The 25,768-nt window shown below is 35.3% G+C and overlaps 1 protein-coding gene across 2 annotated transcripts in view; it reads right to left on the bottom strand.

The window, feature by feature from the left end:
• The window catches only part of LRRK2 (leucine rich repeat kinase 2), a 124,934-nt gene extending 102,365 nt beyond the window's left edge, over window positions 1-22,569 (bottom strand). For both annotated transcript variants that reach the window (XM_033118152.1, XM_033118153.1), the window contains exons 1-10: window positions 22,283-22,569; window positions 21,945-22,030; window positions 17,003-17,112; window positions 14,944-15,032; window positions 11,951-12,085; window positions 9,428-9,562; window positions 6,709-6,840; window positions 1,769-1,888; window positions 1,174-1,316; window positions 998-1,077 (exon numbers count right to left, since the gene is read on the bottom strand). In XM_033118152.1, the coding sequence (XP_032974043.1) occupies window positions 998-1,077; window positions 1,174-1,316; window positions 1,769-1,888; window positions 6,709-6,840; window positions 9,428-9,562; window positions 11,951-12,085; window positions 14,944-15,032; window positions 17,003-17,112; window positions 21,945-22,030; window positions 22,283-22,436 (1,184 nt within the window). In that variant the 5' untranslated portion in view covers window positions 22,437-22,569. The remainder of the gene's footprint in view (window positions 1-997; window positions 1,078-1,173; window positions 1,317-1,768; window positions 1,889-6,708; window positions 6,841-9,427; window positions 9,563-11,950; window positions 12,086-14,943; window positions 15,033-17,002; window positions 17,113-21,944; window positions 22,031-22,282) is intronic.
• Window positions 22,570-25,768: the final 3,199 nt, after the last annotated feature.

The following is a 25,768-nucleotide window of genomic DNA, read 5'->3' as shown; positions in this document are numbered from 1 at the left end:
AAATATATTATCTTTTAATAATGTATTTATTTTAAAGACTCGTATGGATATTAAGGAATCAGAATGCTATGAACTGAAATTTATAATTGCATCAACCTTCCTTAACCTAACCTCTTAAAAAGAGTGTTCAAAGTGAAACAGGATGCTGGTTTAACATATAGTTTTCAAAAGAATTACTATTTCCTTTCAAAAATGGAGATGCTTAATTAAACAGCATATGTGTCATTAATTCCCTTTTGATTGGCAGTGGATCACTATGCAAACAGGCTTAGTCAGGATTTGAGATACAGAAATTTATTATTTAAGTTTCTAAGATTAAGTCATTCAAATTTTAAAATCTGGAGCTTACCGAGAGCAAACAGCACAAATGTAAGCAGTTGCCATAAAACATGGCTCGTGGTCCTGACACAAATCTTATATACACAGAACTCCTGTTTACAGTTTGTATGTTTGGGAGAGAGGGCTGTTCTTGTGATGATTGAATGACCCTCTTATAGAAAGCCTTCTGAAGATCTGACAGCTACAAATAATGCTCTCAAGAGAAAGCAGGTCAACACTGCAACATAAATTGGGGAATCACTACAGGAGGCTTCTAACCACATTTAATTCCTGATATTGACAACCTGCTGGCTAGTCACTGCAGCAGAAAAGGTCACAGATGGCTCTACAATTTCTATAACCTGAGATTAATTAATGTCATTTTTAAATGATCAGCCAGTATACTGAAAGGTTCTTTCTTGATGATTCATAATTTACTGGGTGACTCCTGATTCCAAATGTCTCAGTAACAACTCTCAAACACACCACGTTTTACTAACTAAAGAAAGCAGTAGGATCAAAATATTATACATCCATTCCTATTTTGTGGCAAGACTTAAAACATAAATGCCTATATCTAAAATATTTCTAATAATGAAAGCTGTAGTTATGGTATTTTATATGAATTAATTAAAATATAACTGAATTTTTTTATATTATAAAAATGAATACGACTAACTGGTCATCTTCGTCTCCAATCTTCTCATGTAAACTGCTCTGGTACATAAGGAGGTTGTTTAGGGCCCAGCATGCAGCCTCCTGGATTAGGGGAGGAAAAAAAAGAAACCTGTCAAAACATAAATCATTGAACAAACATAATTTAGAATAATTATAAGATTTATGAAAGAGTCGAACCTGCACTTGCTTGTTCTTTCTATGCCACGTTAATGCTTTGTAACAGGCTTCTAGCCAAAACAATTTATCTTCTTCCTCATCATCATCATTCTCCCGATTCTCATTCTTTTCCTCTAAGTCTTGATTTAAGAAAATGGTCTCAGCTTGAAAAAATATAAATATATGACTTACTTACAGTTTGAATGACCAACTCGAAGTCCATACTTTGAAATATTACCAATAGTGAGGTGTTCTTTAGTAGCGGCCTTGGTTAAGGATAAACACCTTTTTGACATATTACACAGATCCTAATATTGCTCTCCCATCTTGATCAATGGTCAACGGAGGAAAAAGGTACCAAACAAAACTAACAGGCTACAGGAATATTAGTTGAGAAGATTAGCTGCCCAAGAACAAAGCCAAATCAAGGATGTATTTACTGTTCTATGAACTGGGAAATATTAATTCCCTTGAAAGTATCCTTTGGAAAATGAATTACATTAGAACAGAAAACGCATTTACTGTGTCCTTCTCTACATATGATGTTCTTGTTATAATGTGAACAGTAAAGATTAAATCCATCTGTAAGAATTTCCTTTTTAGTAAAGTTACTTACTGAGGAGCGCTAAACAGCTGAGCGCTGCGATTTGCAATGCTGCATTCTCTGAATACCGCTGCACAGCTGTCACCACAAACTCATGTACCTCGTTTAACACCAGGATATTAAAAAAATTACCTAAAAGTCAAGTGAGATAGCCTCATGAAAATTAAAATACCTTCAATTACATAACAGTATGTCAATCAATAAATTTGAGTAGTGATGAATATTTTAATGACATTAAAACAAATATTTACGTTAATTAAAATAGCTTATTATGATTGCATAAAGTTTTGAAAATTTATTTCATGAAGTTATTCAATTACCTTACTTAGATAATGGAAATGACTAGGCAAAAATAATGATATGTTTGGGTTATATTAACTGTGTGTTCTTTGACTCCCTCTCATATCATCATAGTATAAACCAATGATCTGTTATACACGGCATTATAATATTAATGTACAAAATAGCTTAATTTCCTGCCTTCTAGAAGATGGAAGGAAAAATAATCTTCTCTTGTCATTAAATGTTTTCACTGAAATATCCTTCTTTCACTTAAAGGAATACTGCTGAGAAAAACCATTGGCACACTTATCATTATATAATCTTGTCTATGAAAATCTTAGAAGAGAAATTAGCAAATATTTGACCAACTCTCATGCATCGTTGTTTAAAAAAATTATTGGGATGACATTGGTTAGTAAAGTTACAGTCATTCTTCTTAGAATCAACACTATCATCCAAAAATTGAAATCCTTATGAGGAAATAATTTGCTAATTATATCCCAGAAATATGTGTCTCCTTGCATTTAGTGTTTTTGTAAATCACTAACAGTTGCCAGGTTTCCTTCTAGAATAAAACTCCTATTTAGCTATAAGTGTAATTAAACAATCCCTGAGACACCAAGCCAGAAATAAAAAAGGTCCTATATCATGAAAAGCTTAAGGCCCACACTAAATATTAATTAATGGCTTCAAAATCAAAAGGCAGTTTAACGAGGCATAGTTCTTCTTTAACTACATCTTTGTGTGTTCTTGCTTCTTCCACATTCACCCACTAAGCAGACAGATTCCCTAGTCCTTAGTGATATCTAGTCTTTGAGAATCATTTCAAAAAGATGTTACCAGAGGTTAAGGGGGTGGGGGAAGGGAAGAAGAGGGTAAACAGGGGCAAATATATGGTGATGGAAAGAGAACTGACTGGGTGGAGAACACAATTCAATATATAGGTGATGTATTACAGAATTGCACACTTGAAACCTATATATATAATTTTGCTAACTAATGTCATCCCAATAAATTTTTTTAACAAGATGATCTTCTACTTTCACCAATTTATTTAAACTTGGGTTGTCCCTTTCACCTTCTTTTTCCTACTATTATTCCCATGCCACTACCAACAGCTGCTCTACCATTGACCACTGTATGACTCTGGACAAATACCAGGAATGCTGACCTTACCTCATTTTCAGACAATTTACGTGAAAATACATAGTAAGGCCTTTAAATGCATTAAAACCATAAGTAAATTACATAGTCTAACAAAATACTAAATATATATCTACTGACTTTGACTTTTTATTTTAATTATGAGGAGGAAGTGAAAAGTTTTATCCAGCTTCGTTCGATACAGTCACAGGAACAATAAATTCTCTAGAAACTGAATGGAACAAATAATAATCTGTTAAGGGATAAATGAGAGAAAAAAACATATCCTTATTGGAAGATCAATTTGACAACATGTTATTTTCAAAAAATTATAGAACAATTCAGAACTCATAAGGATAGTTTATCTGATTTGGTTTATTTAATTTCTTTCTTTAAGATTTTTACTAAAATATAGCTAACATGCTATATTATACTAGCTTCAGATGTACATCACAGTTATTCATATCCATATACCTAAAGAAGTGATCATCATAACAAGTCCAGCAACCATCTGATACTGTACCACGCTAACACAATATTATTGACTAAATTTCCAGTCAATAATATGACATTTGTTTTATACTTGGAAATTTGAACCTTGAACCTCTTATTCCCTTTTACCTTTTCTCCCCCTTTTTTAATTTTTTCAATTACAGTTGACATTCAATATTATTTTATATTAATTTCATGTCTATAGCATAGTGGTTAGATGTTTATATAATTTAAGAGGTGATCCCCTGACTAGTCTAGTACCCACCTGGCACTATGCATAGTTATAACCATATCATTGACTATATTCCCTATGGTTTACTTTACATCCCTATGACTATTTTGTACCTAACAAATTTTATTCCTTAATCCCTTCACCTTTTCACCCAACCCCCTCCTATCTATCACCCCGATAAATCTAGTTCTTTAGATTCCATATATAAGTGAAATCATACGACATTTGTATTTCTCTGTCTGACTTACTGCACTCCGTACAATATGCTCTAGGTCCATCCATGTTGTTGCAAATGGCAAGAACCCATTTCCTTCCATGGCTGAGCAATATTCCATTGTATATATGTACCACTTCCTCTTTATCCATTCATCCATCGACAGACACCCAGGCTGTCTCCACATCTTGACCATTGTAAACAAAGCTTCAATGAACGTATGGATATATACATCCCCTCAAGTAGCATTTCGGGTTTCTTTGGATAAATACCCAGAAGTGGGATTACTGGGTCATTCTTTGTCTCTTGTTATAGCCTTTGTTTTAAGGTCTATTTTGTCTGGTGTAGGTATTGCTACCCCAGCTTTTTTTGTTTTCATTTTCATGAAATATCTTTTTTCCATCACTTTACTTTCAGTCTGTGTATATTTTTGGATCTGAAGTGAGTCTCTTATAGGCAAAATATGTAAGAGTCTTGTTTTCTTATCCACTCAGACACCCTATGTCTTTTGATTGGAACATTTAATCCATTTACACTGAAAGTAATTATTAATAGATATATAGTTATTAACATTTTATTATTCATATTTTTGGTCTTTTTTTCCGTCTTAAATAAATCCCTCTGACATTCCTTGTAACACTGATTCAGTGCTGATGAACTCCTTTAGCTTTTTCTTGTCTGGGAAGCTCTTTATTTGTCCTTCTATTCTAAATGATAGCTTTGCTGAGTACACTAATCTTGGTTGTAGGTCCACGCTTTTTATCACTTTAAATATTTCCTGCCAATCCCTTCTGGCCTGCAAAGTTTCGTTGAGAAATCAGCTGATAGTCTTAATAAATTTCAATAGTACAATGACAAGCACACTTAGTGTGCCATTACAGAACTATTTGGTAATCAAGTACTATTTCCTTACTCACAATAATAAAACCCCTTCATCCTCTGATTCATTTAAAGGGATTAAGGTGAACTCTCATTTTTAATACATTAAGTTATGCAAGTTGTAACTTGACTGTGGTAAGTTGTAGAACATGAAATAGAGAATTGTTAGTGCACTGTTCAATTAGCTAGATTTAAGAAATCAATGTTTGTATATGATGATGGAGGAGAACTGACGCTAGGTGGTGAACACACAATATGATATATAGATGACGTATTACAGAATTGTACACCTCAATACTATGTAACTTTACTAACAATTGTCACCCCCATAAAATTTAATTGAAAAAAAGAGAAATCAATGTTTGAATTGTTAAAACATTTTCAGACATAACCAAGCTAGCACAATGATATTCTTCCCCATGAAAATATAATGAATAAAAATCGCACTTGATAAAAGAGATAAACTATTAAATGACTGTCGCATTTTAGAAGAAATGCTTTTGTTTAGGGATACATAAATGTGGGTTCTCAGCCTGATTTCACCCCTTACTGACTCCATGATCTTGGATAAAACAGACATACTTCCTGAAATAAGTCCTCATCTGCAAGTATGGAGATATGATAACAATGTCTTAATATTTGAACATTTCTGTCAGAGTTTCCAAAGTAGTTTCATATGTATTAAAACAAGAACTGTGAGCTGAAAGAAAATAGACCAGCCAGCGTAGCCTTGTGGGAAAGTAGGGATCCGTGATCAACAGACTAGTCTTGGACTCTCCAAGGTAGTGTAGCTCAACGAGAGTCTCCCACATTCACCTTGGACCTTAAAAAGATTCTAAAGTGCTTCCAGGTCAGTCCTGTGCCCTGTGAAATCAGGTATTTCACAAAGGAGAAAGCACTAATAGCATATTTATGAATTTTATTAACATAATGTTAATTCTTTTTTAATTGCTGAAGACAACATTCAGCATAATTCCAGTTTTATTAAGCAAAAGCAAGCCGACATTAACACCTTTGTTTAGGGAGATGTGCAAATGTAGTACAAGTATATGGAGAGAGCAAAAAAAATTATCAACACAAAATTCCAGATAGTGTTAACCCCTGTAGAGAAAGCAGGAGAAAGAAGTAGGCCAGAGTAACTTTACCAGCACTGGTAATGTACTAATACTTAAGTTAGGTGGGGAGTTCTTTTGCACTGTGCTTCATGTTTTCTACATGTTATGCTTATTCTTTTGTATGTATCAATTATTTACATAATTTAAATACAACACTAACAATAAGATAAGACTTCTCTTACATTACACACATCTACCGAGGGTGCCAAAAAAATGTACACATTTTAAAAGATGTCATCTATGTATCACTTTTCGAAGTTGAATTGAATTACGGTAGTAATTCAATGTGCATTATGATGTTTACTCAAAAGATGGCATTAATCAAATGAATGCTTGTGTCATCCATTGTATTGTAATTTTAATAGTTTTTCCCTCTCTTAAAATGTGTATACTTTTTTTTTGGCACCCTCTGTATTTTTGCCGCTGCTTTCAAAATTCCATCTAGCATAGCAGAACAGTTTATTATTTTACCATATTTCCATCCAATGTACGTATGCCAATATGTTACTTATCCAACAACATACAGCATACACATGCTCTATATGTATACATCATATAGACTGTGATAATAAATTAACCAAGAATTATCACTCACCTAATGTAAGCCTATGGAGCAAGCAGCAACTCACTTCTTGAATTTTTTCGTTGAGAGGGAATGCTTTCATGGCTTCTACCACAATATTATAACACCTGACATTGCCACTCATGAGGACTTCAACATTGCTGCCTAAATTTAAAGAAATGACAATTATCAATAAGGTAATAATTTCCCTTTGAAATATGCATACAACGACATCTTATGTAGATTGTAAATATATGGCAGCATAATGGCTACATTGCCAAATTTAAATATCATGTTCTGTTAAATAGCTGTACAAAATACTATGATGTTCATTGCTACTATAATGTAATAGGACTAAGTACTCATGTCTAGCATTAAGGGAAAGTTGCTTTATTCCTGTTTCTTGGCTTAAAAACTTAAAATACATGGAAAATTGTGAGTGCTTTTCTGTAAGTCTCAAAATATAATATCTTGGCCATAAATTTTCAAATAAATGAATTAGGGGCCTCTTTCCTAATGAGCCACTACTCCATTGGATAATGGCTTTTAATTGTTCATTTTCCTCAAGCCAACAGAAGGAAAATAAAGATTATGTCACATAACTAAACAACTAAAATCAGTTATGATCTAGCTCCTATCCATTCTGAAAGGGCTGCAGAAGAGCAGCCAAGCGTGCAAGGCAACAAAATCAAGCTTCCTGAAGGCTCCAAGACAGATGGAGAAAAGAATGGGGGCTAAGGGGAGGAAAGGTATAATATTAAAGTATGTGACTAAGGGACAAACATTGGTAAGCCAGAAAGGAAGAAAAAAATCCACTGGGAAAGGAAATCAATACAAAGAGAATGAGTGTTATAAACCTACATGGACAAAACGAATTTATATGTCTGAATGATATGTTGATTATTATTAAAACAAACAAACAAAAGAGGTGTTTACAAAACATTTTTCTTAATTTTTCAGCATATCCAAACTAACCAACTTTTTTCCCAAAAATATATTTGAATGCTTAGATTGTACTGAAAAAACATTAAATATATTAAAAAAAACATGTTATAATGAAAGGAAATATCCTCTTAAAAAATTTTCTGCTTTTAATCAAAACAGCAGACATGATTTTCTTTGACTCAAAGGTAAATGTCTTTCAATTAGAATCAGTGTTTAAAACATTGATTTTTTTTTTTTGCTACTTTCTTTGACCTTTACATTATGAACAACGCATGTTCACTGGAGTTATGTCAGTTGTGGGTGGAAAACAATGAATTTCAAAAGCAGCCAGCCTAAAATAAATAAATAAATGTATAAATATAGCCAAGGAAAAGTAAAATGAAGAATATATTCAGTCTGCTGACAGTGGATGACTCAAGAGAAATCTAAGGTATGTCTATTCTCTAATATTGTTCAGCTCTATGCACTTCTAACTGTTTAATTTCCTATAGATAAGAAAACAATGGATTTTATAACCATCACAAAGAAAGGGCTTTCTTTCACAAGGGGATTGGGTTTTCACTGAAGTCTCACATCTGCAGATTTCCGTGTCTGAAACTATATATGCATATTATATATAATATAAAGGAAATACACATTATGTAATAATACTGTCAGTGCTTTTATAACACTTATTACATAGCAGGGACTATTCAGCATTTTTCACATTATTTAACCCATTTAATCCTCACAATTTCACATGTGTATGTATCAATTATTTACATAATTTAAATACAACACTAACAATAAGATAAGACTTCTCTTACATTACACACATCTACCGAGGGTGCCAAAAAAATGTAAAATATAATATATTATATTTTAATATAAGATGAAAATATTACTAGATAAATGCATGTGTATATCCTACACAACCCACCAAGGCAAAAATGGAATACAAAATGCTCATGAATACTTACAAGAGAATTGAACCTAAAGTATTATTTTACCTCATTAGCAATCACTATTTGCATACATAGATTATTTATTTCCCTTATTTGTACTTTTTTGCGATAAAAGTAGCTAGATCTCAAAACATTAAGAAAATGCTAAACAAGAATCACCATAAAGTTTAATCTCCTTGCTGTGTTTTTTTTCTGGGCCCTTCAAGATCTGGTTATGCCTCCAGTCTCATTCACTGACTGTTATCAAGCCTTTCCCCCACCTCTATTAGATGACACAAAAGCAGACACTCGGGGCTGTATGTATGCATGTGCACACACACATGCACACACACACATTCATAAACACAGTTTACTGAGCTACTTTTATCTTCTTAAATGTACTATGCTCTCTCTTGCTCCAAGATATTTACACTTAAGATGCCCCCAGCCTGGGACACTTTGCCCTGTACTTCCCTTCCTGTCACAACTCCCTACACACAAAACTCTTCTCATCATTCAAGTCTCTGCTAAGAGATCTTGCCTCACTCCACGTTTGTTCCCCTAAGCCTAGGTACTTCAGCCAACATTTGCCTTGTACTACCTTGTAGTCACCTATGTACTTACCTGTATCTCCCACATTACTAGGGACTCTGAAAAGGCAAGAAAAGTGTTTATATTTTCTGCTACTGTTCCCCAGCACCAAGCCTAGAGCCAGCTGCAGTATAGTATCAACCAATAAAAATTAATTAAATGAGTAAATAAATGAATGGGCTTAGCATCCACAACTTTCTAAATAATAAAAATATTTTTAAAACACACTCAGGAAGGAGATATATCGTAATTTTTCAGATACAAAATGGAAATCATGTATATATGCTACTTACAAGGAATTGCCAGGGAATGTAAACAGTGCAGTACATAAAGCACAAGTTCCTCTTCATCTTTAAATTCTTTTAATGCACTTAGCAATACCATATAATCTTTATTCTCAACAAATTCAGTCAGTTGCTCCTCTGAAACTGAAAAATGAAAGACAAAATACTGACAAAGCTTAAAGATGATATGAAAGTTTAAGTACTCAAAAATATAATATTCACAATAATAGTTTGAAACATGATAAATACAATAATACAATAGATGTAAATTTTTAAATATATATATCAGCAAAAAGCCCTTTCTAAGAGTTTTAGAAAGGAAAAAAGAGCTATCGAAATTAATTTTGTTTTGACCTATATTAGTTACTCCATGTTTTGAAATGTAAAAGTGTTAGTAACCAAACAGTTCCTAGAAAAACAAAATTATTTACAATTTCATTTGGAGGATTCTATAGAAAACTGACCAATGACTAATAAAAATGGCAGACTGGAAGTGAACATATCACATACTTAGAAAGGAATGGTTTATGGTACCCTGTTGAAGGACAGCTCAGCTACATCTATCAGTTCAAACGCAATGAACTTCAGCAAATGACAACTAATTAGACTTTGAAATACTGTCTAAAGGTCTTGATTTCATCAGAGATCAAAAAATTCATCATTAATTTTTATCATTAAAGTCTCTTGATCAAGCCAAAGAGTTCCATTTGGAGTATTTTTATTGGGTGGGAACTTCAAAGCATGTATAAAAATCTGGTTTATCTAGTTTGAGAATAGCTAGATAAAAATGTTACAAAATCTAGCACTTCATGATCAACATTACTTTTTTGTTTTTCAACTTGATACCAATAGTCCATATAATATCATGTGAAATTGGTTAGGTTCTTCTAATAAATGAGGCGTATCATAGAACGTTCTCATTTTATGGAGCAGTTTCCGCCCCATACTTTCAAACTTTGGAAATTAACTTTCTAGGTGCCACTCAGTCCTGGAAAACTTGATGCTCCTGGAAATTTCAGCAATTTTTCTACTCTACATTTTCAATCCTAATACTGTCAGCACTGATGATCTTTCTAGTGAATAAGATTTTAACATTCCCTGATGTTTCTCCATATGTCACGGATCAGTCTCACAATGCTGGCGAGAGAGTGATGTTAGTAGCCCTTCTTCAATGAATAAGAATGTGCCCCTAAGCTGCAACACAGAAAATTACAGACCCTGCAAGACAATAAAACCTCAAACTGTATTCTGCCCAAGTCTTATCAAAAGCTTAGTAGCACGATATAACATTTATAGAAGATAGCCCAAAAGACATGCAGTTCTGCCATCTGTTGCATACAGTAAACTCTTTTCCACCAAGCATGATCATCAGAGAGCTGGGTACCAGGTCCATGCTGTTCTGACTCGACAGAGAGTTTTTCACTGAAATATACTTTGTATTCCTTGCAAAATGTGTGCATTTTATCATCTCATCCAGGAAAAGGCACGGGAGTATGTTTCCAGGTCTCTCACGAGACCCACTGCTTCTCCTGATAAATAGGTTTACTTTATTTCAATTAAACTTGTAACTGATGTTGTTTACCTCTTTTCTTTGCCTGATAGGAAGCAAAGAGACAAATTTCTGGTCCATCCTTTGTAAATATACAGGACCCTAAGTAAGTAGTAAATGTAATCTAGCTTCATATTATTTTCCTTTCACCCTTTTCTTCATCCATTTTTTTTTTCCCCTCTAATGCATTATAAGTATCTATAAGCTGTTTAAAGTCCTTCTGGAATGAGATGGAATTCAACATTATAAAGTGATCTATCCCATTTCTGGAGGTGCTAGAAACAAGTGGTAAACTGATATAGGTACAGAGCCCACATAAATTATTCTTATCCTAAACCCCCAGCACTCATAATGATGCAAAAGGTGCTCTCAAAATATGATGACAAATTGAACTGCAATGGTAGCAAACAGCAGTGTGCCCTCAGGCAGGTTGCTCATTTCACTTCTAATCCATTTCCTCATCAAGCCAGTGGAAGGACTAAAGGTTCCAACCAACTCTAAAATTACATGATAATCTCTGTTATCAATCTCAGTGCCATGTGACAAAATACATATTTGTCATGTTCTTAAGGGATACTTTATAAGCCTCTTGGTTTTTTATACAGAGCCTTTACCAATTTCTAAAATCGCTGGTGATGACTCAACATCATAAGCCCAAATTTATCCTACGCTTCCGTCACAGTTTTATTTTTTCTTTCTTAATACCTACACATCGGGTTGGCAAAGTGAACCTTACACCTTGTTAAGCAATGGAAGAAAATCACTACAATTGTACAATTTAGAACCCATGAATGAAATCCATTCCACAAAAACAAGCATTATTTCTGAATTAACCCCATTACTTACCCTTGACTGACAATTCCCACTTCTTAATAAATAGTACAATTCTAGATACTTTCTTGTTATCATAATTATATTGTTTCCCATTATAAACCCTTTTTTAATATAAAGATCAAAATAAAGAATTTGACATTTCTAAATACCTCTCTCAAACAGCACATGTAAAGCTTTACATCCAAGTTTCTGGACTTCTTCATTGGCTGAAAATGTACGCATGGCATCGAAAATTAACAAGAAAATGTCACTTTCTTCATCCAGTATCAGCAAAGTGATTTTACCTATTTTGAAAAGAAAAATATGCCCCAAGTAAACAGCTACTTTAATACTTAATGTGTTAATTTTAATATGAGGAGTATGGATGGTTTGTAGACTTTTCATTTTGATAAACCACTTAATTGCCCCAGATGTTATACCTATCAAGCTTACGGTCTTTCTAAATAAGATAAATTCCCAGTATACTGTACTACGTGATTCCCAATAAATACCTGTAGCCAAGACATTTTGCCTGAAACTCCTGAAACGTATTTCTACCTGCCTCTTAGACAACACCATCGAAATATTCCATGAGCACCACAAACCTAGCCTACACCTGTTCCCTATCTTCATCAATGATACCATCATCCAATAGTCACCCAAAACAGAAAACACCGTCATCTTCTTTCTTCCAACCTCCCTCTCTCTTTTCATTCTCTGCTCAACCAAAGAAAACATTATCAACTCCTTCAGGTCTATCTCCTAAACATGTCATAAACTCCTTTTGAACTAGTTCCCTTCATTCCTACTGCGGTCAGGACCTCATCATCTCTCACCTGGAATGCAAACACAATTGCTTAATTGCTCTGCTTGGGCCAAATCCCTACCTAACTAGTTTATCACCTGCATTATATTTCTAAAACACAATTGTGATCCTGTAAACCTCATGCTGAAATCGTCTAAGTCCTTCTCATCCTCCTCAGTCTGACAAGCAAGACCCTTCCCAAACTGACTACGTTACCTCATCAGCCCGTGTTCCTCCATGCATTGCTGACTCTGCATACACTGAATTCCATACTCAGGACTAAACATCTTCTCTGAGATCCCTTTCCACTTGTCCTAGCTGCAATGGATGCCCTTACCCTTTCCCACACCAAACATACCCCTACCATAATTCAAGAAATAACAGCAATAGTACCTATTTTGTTAATAAAAACATTAGCTCTGGAATGGGAGTGGTGCTAGTAGTAGTAAACACTTGTATAGTACATAACATGTCAGACACAGGTTCAAGCATTTCACTCTAACACATGTAAACCCGCCACAACCCCATGAGGTAGGTTCAATCCCCATGTTAGAGATGAGAAAACAGAGGCACAGAAGGGTTAAGTGACCTAGGTGATCTTGTCCACAGTCCAACAACCAATAAGAGGCAGAGGATTAAAACTTAGGTAGTTCATGTCCATGCTCTAAAATGAGTTTAGTTGTTCTTTTCTCTATGTTTTTATGAGGGTTTTCTTCATATCGCTGTTATAGTAGTGTTCTCATAAATTGAAATTATTTCTCTAAATAATTTATGTCTCTGCTTGTGCTATCTAATTTGGTACCCACTAATCACGTGTAGCTTTTTAAACTCAAATTTAAATTAATTAAAATTAAATAAAATTAAAGGGCAGTGGAGGATGAAAGATGAGGGTAAGGGGGATCAAATATATGGTGATGGAAAGAGAACTGACTCTGGGTGGTGAACACACAATGGGATTTATGGATGATATAATACAGAATTGTACACCTGAAATCTATGTAATTTTACTAACAATTGTCACCCCAATAAATTTAAAAAAAATTAAAATTCAGTTTCTCATTTCAAATGTTCAATAGCCACCACGTATGGCTATTTGCCATGATATTGAACAGTACAGATATCCAACATTTCATTCACTGCAAAAAGTTACACGGGACGGTGGTGCTGGACTGCGAATTTCTAGGTTGTAAGAATTTTGCCTCATCTATCAGAGTTCTCCAGCACAATAGTAAGTGCCCAATAACTATTAAATCAACTACCTAATAAGCCAAACAATGGAAGTGTCATAAATTAACCTTTAATAAGCACCTGAAATGAACTTTAAAACACACTGAAAATTTTCCTAACAGTGTAAAATTCTGAATGTTATATGGAAGAAATTAAATTAACTAGTCTTTTCAAAACACGTGTCAAATTTCCTGTCTGCATGCTACTGACATCAATAAATTCCAGGATTGAGAGATTTTTTTTAAATTCGTAAAACTCTTAGCTTCCTGGCCATTGCTAAAGGGAGAATGAATTTAAAAACAAATAAACAACAACAAAAAAAACTCCTAAGGATGAGTTTAAAATAAATCAGGGTTAAGACTAGTTAGTACACCCCATTATATATTTTAATAAAAGGCTGTGGTGAAGTGGTGAGTACATTCTGGCCTTTCCTATTCCTCTTCCTTCATACTCTCATCTTTCCCTTCTTTCTTTCTTTTTCTCCCTCCTACTGGGTCTTCATTGTTTAGCAGGGCCAACAAGGGCATTTACAATCTTCGAACCCACATGTCTGGCCTCTATCATGCTTTCTATCCTTCCAGGTCTCTCAACTCTGTACATGCTATTGTTTTGACCTAAAGCATTCTCCACCACTTTGAAGGAATTATCTCCCTATCCTTCATGATTAGCTCCCGTGTAAATTGCCTTTCTATCAAGCACTCAAGAAGTAATGTTACATATTTTTTTAAATATTCTTATATCATATCCTATAAAATATATTATAGAAAACATATTAGAAATATAATGAAGAAACATGTAATAATGACAAGGACATGTATAGCCAACAAACTAATGGGAATGTGAAACGTGGGACTAGATTTTGGGAGCAAAGCTGGCGCTAGAAATATAGATTTGGGAGTAGCAATACATAAGGTGATGCTGAAAGCCCAGATATTGGGTAAGATTTCTAAAAGAAAAAGTGAAGAGAAAAGAGATGAGAGAAATGGAAACAGAAATAATTTTGGAAATCATCAATAATTTAAGTTGCATTATGTTTTTATACTTTTAAAAGACAATAAAACACATTGAGTAAGTGACTTAATTTTTTTAAAATTTGAATCAACATTAAAAATATATGTGTTATTATATTACCTGAACTTAGGAGGAGATCTAAAGCCTTCAATCCAACTGTTGACAGGCTCATACTGGCATTATGAACTGTGAGCATTTTAATAATCAGTCTGTAATTACAAAAAAAAAACATCAAGATGAGTGAAATATCACACCAGACATTTGCTTTTTTAGCTACTGTTTTTTACTCACCTATATTTTTATTCATCTCTTTGTATTTCACTCCCCATATTGAAGCTTGTGTATTTTTTTCTTCCTCTAAACCTGAGCTAGGCTTATGACAATTAACAAGGAATCACTGTGAGTCTCAATAGAAAAGTTGTAACTTTTTCCTCTCAATGTTTGAATTGAGTTATTAATTATTTTCACCCAACTCTATATCTAAAATATCATAAAGAGTAATATTCATCAAGAGATCAAGCCCATTTTTATGTGTGATATAAACTTATGAATTATACGTAATGCATAACGATGTATTAAAATATTGAGAGACATAATAAAGATGTTAGTCTGTGTATATAAATTAAAAATCCATTTGAATATTTAAATTATTGATTTTTATTATTTTTAAAAGCGAAATTGGTAATATTTTATAATACAAAGTGAACCTAGTATAGCAATAGCATTCTATTAGTCCAAATTCATTAAATTTGAGTTCCTGAGTTATCAGTCTAAAATATACAATCTTTAATCTATTCCTACCCAGTATTGTTTGGCTTTACATTGTAAGAAGCAGACAGAGCCTGGCGACATCCATAGCTTCAAATGCATAATAAACATTTGATGAGTAAAGAATAAATGAATGAATGAATGAGTGAATGAGTTACTGAATGAATGAATGAGTAAATGAGACTCCCTGTGGAAATGTTTATGCAACTTAATTTGAATACTTGGTTTGTATTAGAATATGACCAGATGTGTTTTCCATCACTCTCAAAGATTATAGATTTCCTGATCTTTGGGGATCTTAGAAATTCTCAACCAAACCAAGAGACACATAAGATTATAATTATTAATTACAGGTATATTTTGCATAATTCCTCATTAAATGCTATCTACTTTAGAACTGACTCATAAAAGTTCAGAGATTAGTTTGGAGATGAGAATATATATTAATTGTAAATATGCTCAAAACACACTCTTTAGATGCTAGAAACTGAAGAAAAGCAACACATACCAGTACGTATCAAAAATGGAAAAATATATAAGGACTAGTATGCTCATGTGAACAAACAGCTCTTATTTGTCTAAATTTGGAGCTACAGTTGATACTAATAAACAACACAAAAGTGTAAAATTTCATTTTGCATACATTACATTTTTCACAAGTAATATGCATTTCCTTAGTACAGAAAAGTCACATTAGGTATAAAAAGCACATCTAAAATTAATGACAGAATATATTTGTTAAATGTCCAGAAACAAAGTTATCCAAAGAGAATTTTCCTGTACACAGATTTTTCTTCAGAAAATTTTTTCTTAACTAATTTTGGTTAAAGAAATAATCTCATCTAAGAAGTCATTATGATGCTGATAAAATAGCTATCAAGACCTGGCTGCAGAAAAGTAATTTCTTCTTTTTTCTTCATTTTGAAAGCTGTGGTTTAAGCTCATTAAATATATATGTGAATATACGTACATCTACTTTGCAAAGACAGTATAGCATAAACTTCTAAATTTCTATTTATAGGAATAACGTTTAGTTCCCATACTTTTTAAAGAACTAGTGGTTTGTATCAGTTGTACAATTAAAAAGTGAAAAATTCTTCTTGGTTTGAATTTATAAGTAGTCACCAAAAATCTACAATTTAACCAATTGTATAATTGTATTATTATATCAGTAATATAATAATAATACCTGACATTTTACCTAAAATGTTAGTTTTTAATTCAATTAGATACTATACTTCTGAGTTAAAAGCTCTCTATAAATGTAAATCATTGATTCAAAGAAAAATATCCTTGTATTTTAAAGGATTTTATGAGATTGGCTTGGATTACAAATATATCAAAGAAAGGGTTGGTAAATGTACAGAGCAGTATTTAATGCAGTTTGTTTTGACACATCTGTCATACTTACTGGTGAACCCCAAGGACTTCCCAATCATGTCCGATATCCTGGGGTCCCGTTAAGCTTTGCATTGTATTTGGACAGATTTCTATTAATTTGCATAGAAGTGACCAACCCACCTGAAAGCAAGAGAGCCAAATATTCACATTTTTTTAAACATGCTAATGGGATACATTCAGTCAAACACAAATCTCTTCATTCTTAGTAGAACAAATGACGACATTATTTTTTTTTAATTTTATTTTTTAATTTATTGGGGTGACAATTGTTAGTAAAATTACATAGATTTCAGGTGTGCAATTCTGTATCACATCATCCATAAATCACACTGTGTGTTCACCACCCAGAGTCAGCTCCCCTTCCATCACCATACATTTGATCCCCCTCACCCTCATCCCCCACCCCCCAACCCCCTTACCCTCTGGTAACCACCAAATTACGTTCCCCAGATTAATTTTCAAACCCGTGGCCATCCTGTGGTCACCGACTGCCCTCCAATCCCCTCACCCTCCCCCCCCAACCCCCACCCCTCCCGCCCATCTAGCAACCCTCAGTTTTTCCTCTTTGTCTCCAAAACTGTTTCTGATTAGTTCATTCACTTATTCTTTTCTTTAGATTCCGCAAATAAGTGAGATCATATGGTACTTATCTTTCTCTGTCTGACTTATTTCACTTAACATAATGTTCTCTATTTTTAAATAATTATTTTAAAACAAAATGGTATCCTAAAATGCTTACTGAGAAAAGCAAACCATAAACTTAGAATACATCTTTCTCCAAAAATCATGCGAGAAGGGCATATAAAAACATTATAATATACATGAACAATGAAGGAAATAGCCGTGCCTACTGCCTAAATAAAAAGAAATAAAATAAAACACAAAAAATACTTTTAGAAGACATGCCAAGATTATGAAGTACAAGAAAGGCTATCCTCAGGCCTTAGTACTATTTAAGTCATATCCACCTGACAGAATTTCTTCTAAATATTTAGGATTTTAATTATAGGGAAAAAAATGAAGTGGTTGGGAATGGAGGATCAGAGGAAGTTGGAGATATTTACGGCAAAGTGTAAGTTATCAGGAAAGACTGCTTCCCAGGTAATGGACTTAGCACAACTGGCAAGAGAAATAGTGTCATCATCTAAAGACAATGTAACATCCATTACAGAAAAAGAAAAAGGCATTATAAGATAAAGAGGAGGTAGGATTTTTCATTGGGTCCCTCCAGATTTCTTAACAATATGTAAATATGAGCTGATAAGGTCTAGACATCATGAATGTCCCTAGGCCCTTTCACATTTCCAAATGAAATACTATCTTACTGATGCATTTTAAATCTATCTTCATTCAATCCATTTACAGATGACACCAACTTGAATAGCTGCTCTTTACTTCTAAAAAAAAATGGTTTTTAAAATACAATTATTTTAAAAATATGATATTCTTAATTCCAAACTAGAAATTAAACTCACTTTTCCTGCTATCTATCCCTCTCTAAATTTAAGGAATCTTCAATTGTTTTTATTATATTACAGACCTATGCCTGATTTGGTCATAAAAATAAAACAGAAAAATGCATATATATGTAGCATCTAGCTAGAGATGAATGAAAAAGTGTTTACATATGATGTGTGATAAATACCAACATAATATGAATCCTGAGAGTGGTATTCACTGTCAGCCAGAATTACTCAGAGAAGAGTATAATATAGAAAAAGTAGGACTTGAGCCAGATTTCAAAAACATTATAAATTTGGTCATTTAAAACAGGGAAACGGAACCTTCTAAAACTGATGAGCTATGAGGAAAGTAAGGAACTAAACCGTAAGGTGACAGCTGTAGGGGAAGGGGACTGCTGCTAAATAAGATTGGATGCGTAAGTGGAGTTGAGTGATGCAGAGTTGAATGACGAGGTGAGAAACTTCCACGCATCCAATAAATACTAATGGCACAAGTTTCTTACTTGTTTACAGGAATAAATAAGGGATATTTCACAAGATAGAAATGATTACACAAAATCTCTTTACAATATTACTTCTGGATCTTTTCTGGATTAAGCATGAATTGCTTTACTCTGTCATTACTTCCTTTTGCATACTTCCAAATTGCTTAAAAAGGCAGCAACTTCTGACAGCTATTTTTCTTACGTTTAAGTAGGACATCCTCCTTCATGTAAGCTGAACAGACATTGACAATCCAGCTGTCATAGAAACTGGCTATTTTTGTGCATTCATAAAATACATTGAGACTTTTTCCCTCCAAGTATTTAAGAAAATAACATTTGGAACAGCTTCTGGTGGGAAATAAATCATAAATCACATAGGATGCTACACTCGTCTTTTCACCTGCATGGCTGCCTCAAGGAGAAAACGGGTTTTATTTTGGTTGGTGAAGCAGCATCAGAAATTGCTTTGCAAAAAGATTGAGGCAACTGAGGTTCTATGGTTAAACAGAATTGCTGGCAGCAAAGCAGAGGTAGCAATTGATCTATTAATCTATTCAATTAAAACTTATCTTTCAAAGAGAGAAGCTTCCCATCCTGCACAGTAACAATACAGTTAAATTGGTAGTTTCACTTTATTATATTATAATTAGTCTGTAAACTCAAGGATCTAATTAATGCACAATGGGATAGAGTGTAGGGATTAAAGAAAAATTTAGTCACCTTCATTTATTTCACTCCCTTCAAAGGTTGAACTGTGTGGGTAAAAAGAAGTAATGTAAAATTGAAGAGCACAGAGAAATGGTCAGATGACTGGAAGGAAAAAAACAAAGTATTAGGACAGCTAGCCTAACTACCAACCTCTAAAGATTGTCATTTATTAAGGAGCATGAATAAAATATGAAAAGACCTTGAAAATAAAAATTCAGAGTCTGGACTATCATGTTAAGTGAATTCTGGAAACAAACCTTAATATTTACTTTCGATTACGAGTCTTTCATTTAACACTTTCAGCTAATTCAACATGTAAAGAACAAAAGGATATCTATATTAATTACACCAGTAATATGAAGAAATTTGAAGGAAAAAAAACACTTTCTTTTAAGTGAAGTATTAAAATATCAGTGAGAGACCCATCTGTACAGCCCTTTGATAAGACCAATGATAATTAAAATTGATAATGTCACTGTACCTAGCATAACCACAATATTGGTACCAAACCACTGTGTTTTTACTTTCACGAAAAGCATGTGAATTCAGCAGGTAGTGGATTGTAAGATGGAAAGAAATTTTGAACGTATGTGCTGGCTCTATCAGTAGCTCTGTGATTCTAAATGAGCTACTTACTCTGAGGAAAAAATATACAGTGAGATTTCTGACAGGTCAGTGAGATTCCAGTGAGAATGAAATGATGTAACATACATAATGCCCTTGGCAAACTAATACACATATGGTGCTGAAACGAATAATTCTATTCCATTAAATGACTAAATCAGAAGACAAGTCCTTAGTTTCTTCCATACTTTGTCTCTGGTAACCCCTGGGCAAGGATATTGAGTGATATTCATAACTACTCCAGACAAACATGCCCAAGCTTGCACAGTTCTGAAAATGAAGAATTAGGTGGTGAGTATGTTCCAAGCTCCTTGGGTTCTGACATCTAGCACTGCCCTCTTTGGATCCTGCAGATCAAAGCCCACTCAGGGTCCAATTGTTCTGAGTGGCACCCAGCAGGGGTGACTCTACCAAGCATAGAATCCAAGGATGCTGTCAGACAAGGACTTTTGAACACCCGAGGCAAGTAAGCAGGGACGATGTGGATGGAAAGCACAGTGGACCAGTGCTAAAAAGTGACTCATATTTCATGGGCAAAATTCAGACTTTGGGTGCTAAAAAGGACAGTGTCTTTATCATGCTTCCATCTTTTCGGTTTTGTATGCTAACAACCGGAAAATCAAGTCAGATGGGAAATACTTCAGTTGAAAAAAATAAAAGTAACCATTTATCCCAGATATAAATATCCTCATATAAAACAGGCTAAGTATATGGTTCACCCAGATTAGACACAGCTGATACAGAGATAATCATAAAGGTAAAGGTAGATAGACACAGATTTAGAGATCCAAATAACTCTTACATCTGTCTAGTAGGTATTAAAACATTGGCTTTCTGACTGCACCTCAGTGGAGTTCAAAGTTCAATTATCTTTCCCTTCAGGACCTTACAGACAAATGACAAAACTGATTTCAGTTCTCTAAATCTCAAAACCTACAAAAGAAGTTAACACGTTAGGCAGTAATGCTGTTTTGACTGTAAATCATCCTTAATTATCTTGTTAGGCCTCCTTTTTCGATATATCGAATGTATTTAGCAAATTTATGGGTTTCCTGTGGTGAAGACTCTAAGTTTCACTTCTAGATTCACATGATATGAAAAAGGTTGAAAATATCGACTTATAGGGGAATCATAAATCACTTTCTTTAGCTAATACAAGATATACTACAACTAAAGAAGGCTAGAATCTATCTTCAAATTAAAAAAAAAAACCTAACCCTATGAAAGTTTGTAAGTTACTTCATTTTATTCATTGATTATTAATTTTATTACTGTTAATTATTCCCCTTTCGCAAACTATTCACAATGGTGTCATCTCTAGGGCATGCTGTACATTCGGAAGATTCTTAGAACAATTTGAGTTAAACACTGATGAACTTAAGTAGCCAATAACAGAACTCAACTTCACTCCATTATTATTCCCCTTACCACCATCCATATTCAGTCAATTGTATAAAGTTACTTCTTAAAGACAATTAGGGAGCACACAGTGGACCCTTTTACACCAGTTATCTTTTGACAATGATTTGACAACGCTTCCATCTTAAAATCACAGTCATTGATATGTCAAGCCAAATCTCAGAACTAACCCAGAGCTCTGGGCATATAACATTGACATAAAAGTATTTCCAAAGAAAAGGGGAAATGGGAGAAATGAAAACAACTCCTTTACCTGCTGCACACTAGCCACCCTCATATACGAGTCCAAGACGAACAGCAGAGGCACGTGGATATTTTTGCCTTGAAATAACTTGGAGGCTGGAAAAGAAGGGGGTGGGGGAAAAGAAGCCAAGTCACGGTTCACAGCACCCGTTAAGTATGAAAAAGGGGGAGAGAGCAAAAGAAGTGAGCGCAATACCTTCCGAGAATTCTCAGCTCCTTTTTGCCCTAAGGAGTAGAGTTTGTGGCTTCCCAAGGGTCCACGTTTGCGCAAAGTGTAGGGGAGACAGTTTGCAAAAGAGGCGGGGGGAGGGAGTGTAATAAAGGAACAGTTTCCTCGCAAATGATTACCGTGGTCAGCGTAGGTGAACAGCAGCATGTCCTCCAGAATTTGGACCAGTGTCTCTATCTGTTTTCCTTCCTGGACATTGTTCAGCCTGACTATCAACTTCTTCAAAGTTTCTTCGTCCTCCTCCTCGCACCCCTGACAGCTGCCACTGGCCATGATGGACCCTGCTCCCAACAGGCCGCCCCTCCCGCACCAAGGCCGTCTGCTCAGGGAAGGGGCAGCGGCGCGGGTCACTGCTCCCGAGGAGAGCACGGCTCACAGCCGGCAGCCCGTGCTACCCGCCCGCCCCATCCGCACCCACGCCCGCCTGTTTATGAGGAAGGCGGCGGCTCCCCACCCGGCGCTGTCCTGCCAGCCCTGAGCCCTCCTCCTCTGCTTCCTCTTGCCCAACCCAGGCCCAAAAAATGAGCTCAGGGGCCTGAGAGAGGCTCGCCAGGGCAAGGCGCTGTGCAGAACCTTAGCGGGCAGCAGGGACGCAGCTTGAGCGGGGCCTGGCCGAGGTGACCGTGACCGTGATCCCCGGGCGGGCCCCGACAGACCGGATCCCACCCGCCGGGGCGGTCCGGCCGGGAATCGTGCAAGAAGAAACCGACTCAGGGGACTCGGCGGACTCCCCAGGCCCGGAGCCCAGCAGCGGCTGGAGGAGGAGTGCAATCTGCAACCTAGCCGGTCACCCGCTGCGAGCCGCCGGCCTGAGCGCCCTCAGTCCCGCAGAAGGTCTGGAAACTAGGAAGAGGAAAAATGAAAGCCGCCTCCTATCTCCAGATCTAAGAATAGAAATCTGGGCGTTGGGAAAAGAGGACACCGCCCAGTTGGCCCCTTTTTGGAAAACATTCTCTTTATAGAGTTCCCCCTATGGGGAGATGAGTAATTTCCCCTCAAGGATGGAAAGAGATTTTTGTAATCAAAGTACGGCTATCTAAATACTTTTCTATGATTGTTGTGGCCGTTTGTAAAGGAGGAAATAATTTTTTTTCTTTATTAATTATCTGAAGCTCTGTTGGCCAAAAGGCCACCAAATAAACTTTTGAAAATTTGAGTTTGCACTCAGTAGGATCCTGATAATTGGGGCACAAGAGAAACACAGGGTAAATTGAAAGGAAAAGGTGAAACCAGAAAAGGTGAAAGACAGCAATCAAGGCATTGTTCTCTTGGCATTCAAAATTACTTATGATTATGAGCATCTATAAACCTAACGTTAAAAAAACAAAAAACAGTACCAAAGTAATGTGTTTTTCACAAAGAGAAATCTACCAGGAAACACTGGAGACAAGGCTAAACAAAGACCATCTACTGCCTTTAGATGATTTGTGCTGGGCGTCATTGACAAAGGAGAGGACTGAACTGAAAGTTTTAATATTTCACAATTTTGAATGGTTTGTTTTCAATTCTGTTACCTCATCCTGAGGACAATTCTGAAATGGATAAGACAGCCACTTATCCTTCTTTTACTAACAGGGAAATTGAGATTTAGAGCTGATAAGAGAAGAGCGTTGTTGGACTCACCGATAGGAAGTTGAGGGCCATCACTTAAACCCAGGTAGGTCTCCTAAAGCCCAGTTATAGGATCTTTGCACTTTACCATTTTAATCAAGATGAGCTAGGCTTCCTTAATACACTAGATTAGTAAAATTGCAGATTCAAATTCAACCTGAATGTTGTGAATGTGCTTTGTTGTCATAAAGACTTTTTGTCTTTTATAGACAAATGCTGAAATATTTGCAGTTGGAATGACAGAATGGTTAGGATTTGCTTCAAAGGAATCCAGTGGTGGGGAACAGTGTGAAATGGGAGGACGTAGAGATGAGACAATACCAACTTTCGAATTGATGATTGTCAAAGACACGCAATGACTTCATGTGGTCTATAGTACTATTTCTTCTGTGTAAGATTTCCCATAATGAAAACAAAACAAAAAACTCTCAACTTTGTCATCTTTATCATACCTGCAGTATGTCCTTTCCTAACTGGTTTCTGAACATGTTTCAACTTCGGACTAAACCAATCAGTATCTCAAGCATTCCTAAGGATTCTCCATTTCATGCTTTCCTTCCCATTCCCCTGCATCAGTTTCTCCTTCCCAGTCTACTGGATTATTATCTTGCAAAATATCAAAACCTAGCTTCCTTCCCAAGAAAACTAAATAAAAAGGTGTGTCTTCTTTTCCTCAATTCCTTCCTCCATCTATTGCCTAGTTATTGCCTACTCTATGTTAGCCAGAATAGCGGTCGGCGATGTGGGAACATGAATTCCCTGCTGGGAGTATTCTCCCACAGGACTGCAGAGGTAGGGCAAAGTACCCTTTTAGCTTTCACAAATGCTTAATTGATTAACTAAAATCCAAGACTTATTAACTCTTCAGATAATTAACATGACTGAAAAGGAAGGCTAACAAGCACAAATTCATGATAGAGGTAGTGTTCAGTGGAGAATAAAATGGTGTCGGAACATTTGGCCAACTTCCTGAGAAGAAAAAAGTAAAATGGACATTGATAATTACAGCAGACACCAAAACAAATTCCAGATGGATTAAAAAGTTAAATGAAAATAACTTTTAAAAGAACATATATAGATTAATAGTTTGGTATGAGGAAACAGAATGCCCTGTGCACTTTGCTATAGCGGAAAAAAAAAGAAGGAAAGGGAAAAACCATAGCTTTCAAATGTAGAACTAACCATGAGAGAGTGACTGCGCTTCTCCAGTGTGTGTTACTTCTTCATACTTCTCACTCAAGTGCATTATGTAAACATCCTGGGTGAACGTAAAGCCGTTTTCCTCAGCATTCAGCAATGATTATGTAGAGCAGGAAGGATTTCTTGCCACAGTTAGGTGGGTACACAGGAAATAAAAGGAGACAAAATTTAGTGAGCACCTCAGAATCCTACTTTATGCAAGACATTTTACATGTATAATTTGTTTAACCTCAACAACCCTAAGAGGCAGCTATTATTCCTATTTTTCAAGAAATAGTGTTAGAGAAGTTATAAATTACCTAAGAGTCGGAGCTGAGATTCAAACACATAACTGTATCACTCAGACAATTCTCATCAGGAAGGACTGGGCCATGTAAAGGCATCACTTTGTGGAGACAGAAAGAGAAAGCACCCAACGATGTGGCAAGTCTGAGGCCCAGATCAATTGCAGTGGTTACTAGAATTTGCTTTGGTTAAGAGCATAATGAAACTTCAGATAAGAGTCTCTTTAACTCATGACTTAAAAACAACAACATGAGAAGTCTTGTTCTAAAAACTGAGAACTACACATGGATTCCTACACAGTTAATTTGCACATCATAAAATGCAATCCACATTTTGTTGGCCACACCAGACTGGGGATCCATGGAGACTCACAGCCAACACAGCAGTTCTCAGGAGCTGTCAGCTCCTGCTCTGGGCCAACGTCAGGCCCTCATGTTCTTCCAAACATGCCTGAAGTTCCCAGGATGTATATCACATGTGCTTCCTCTCTCCCTACCCCCCAAAGTATT

The sequence above is a fragment of the Rhinolophus ferrumequinum genome, chromosome 10, assembly GCF_004115265.2.
Source record: "Rhinolophus ferrumequinum isolate MPI-CBG mRhiFer1 chromosome 10, mRhiFer1_v1.p, whole genome shotgun sequence".
NCBI classification, from domain to species: domain Eukaryota; kingdom Metazoa; phylum Chordata; class Mammalia; order Chiroptera; family Rhinolophidae; genus Rhinolophus; species Rhinolophus ferrumequinum.
This window is presented reverse-complemented; position numbering and strand designations above follow the sequence as displayed.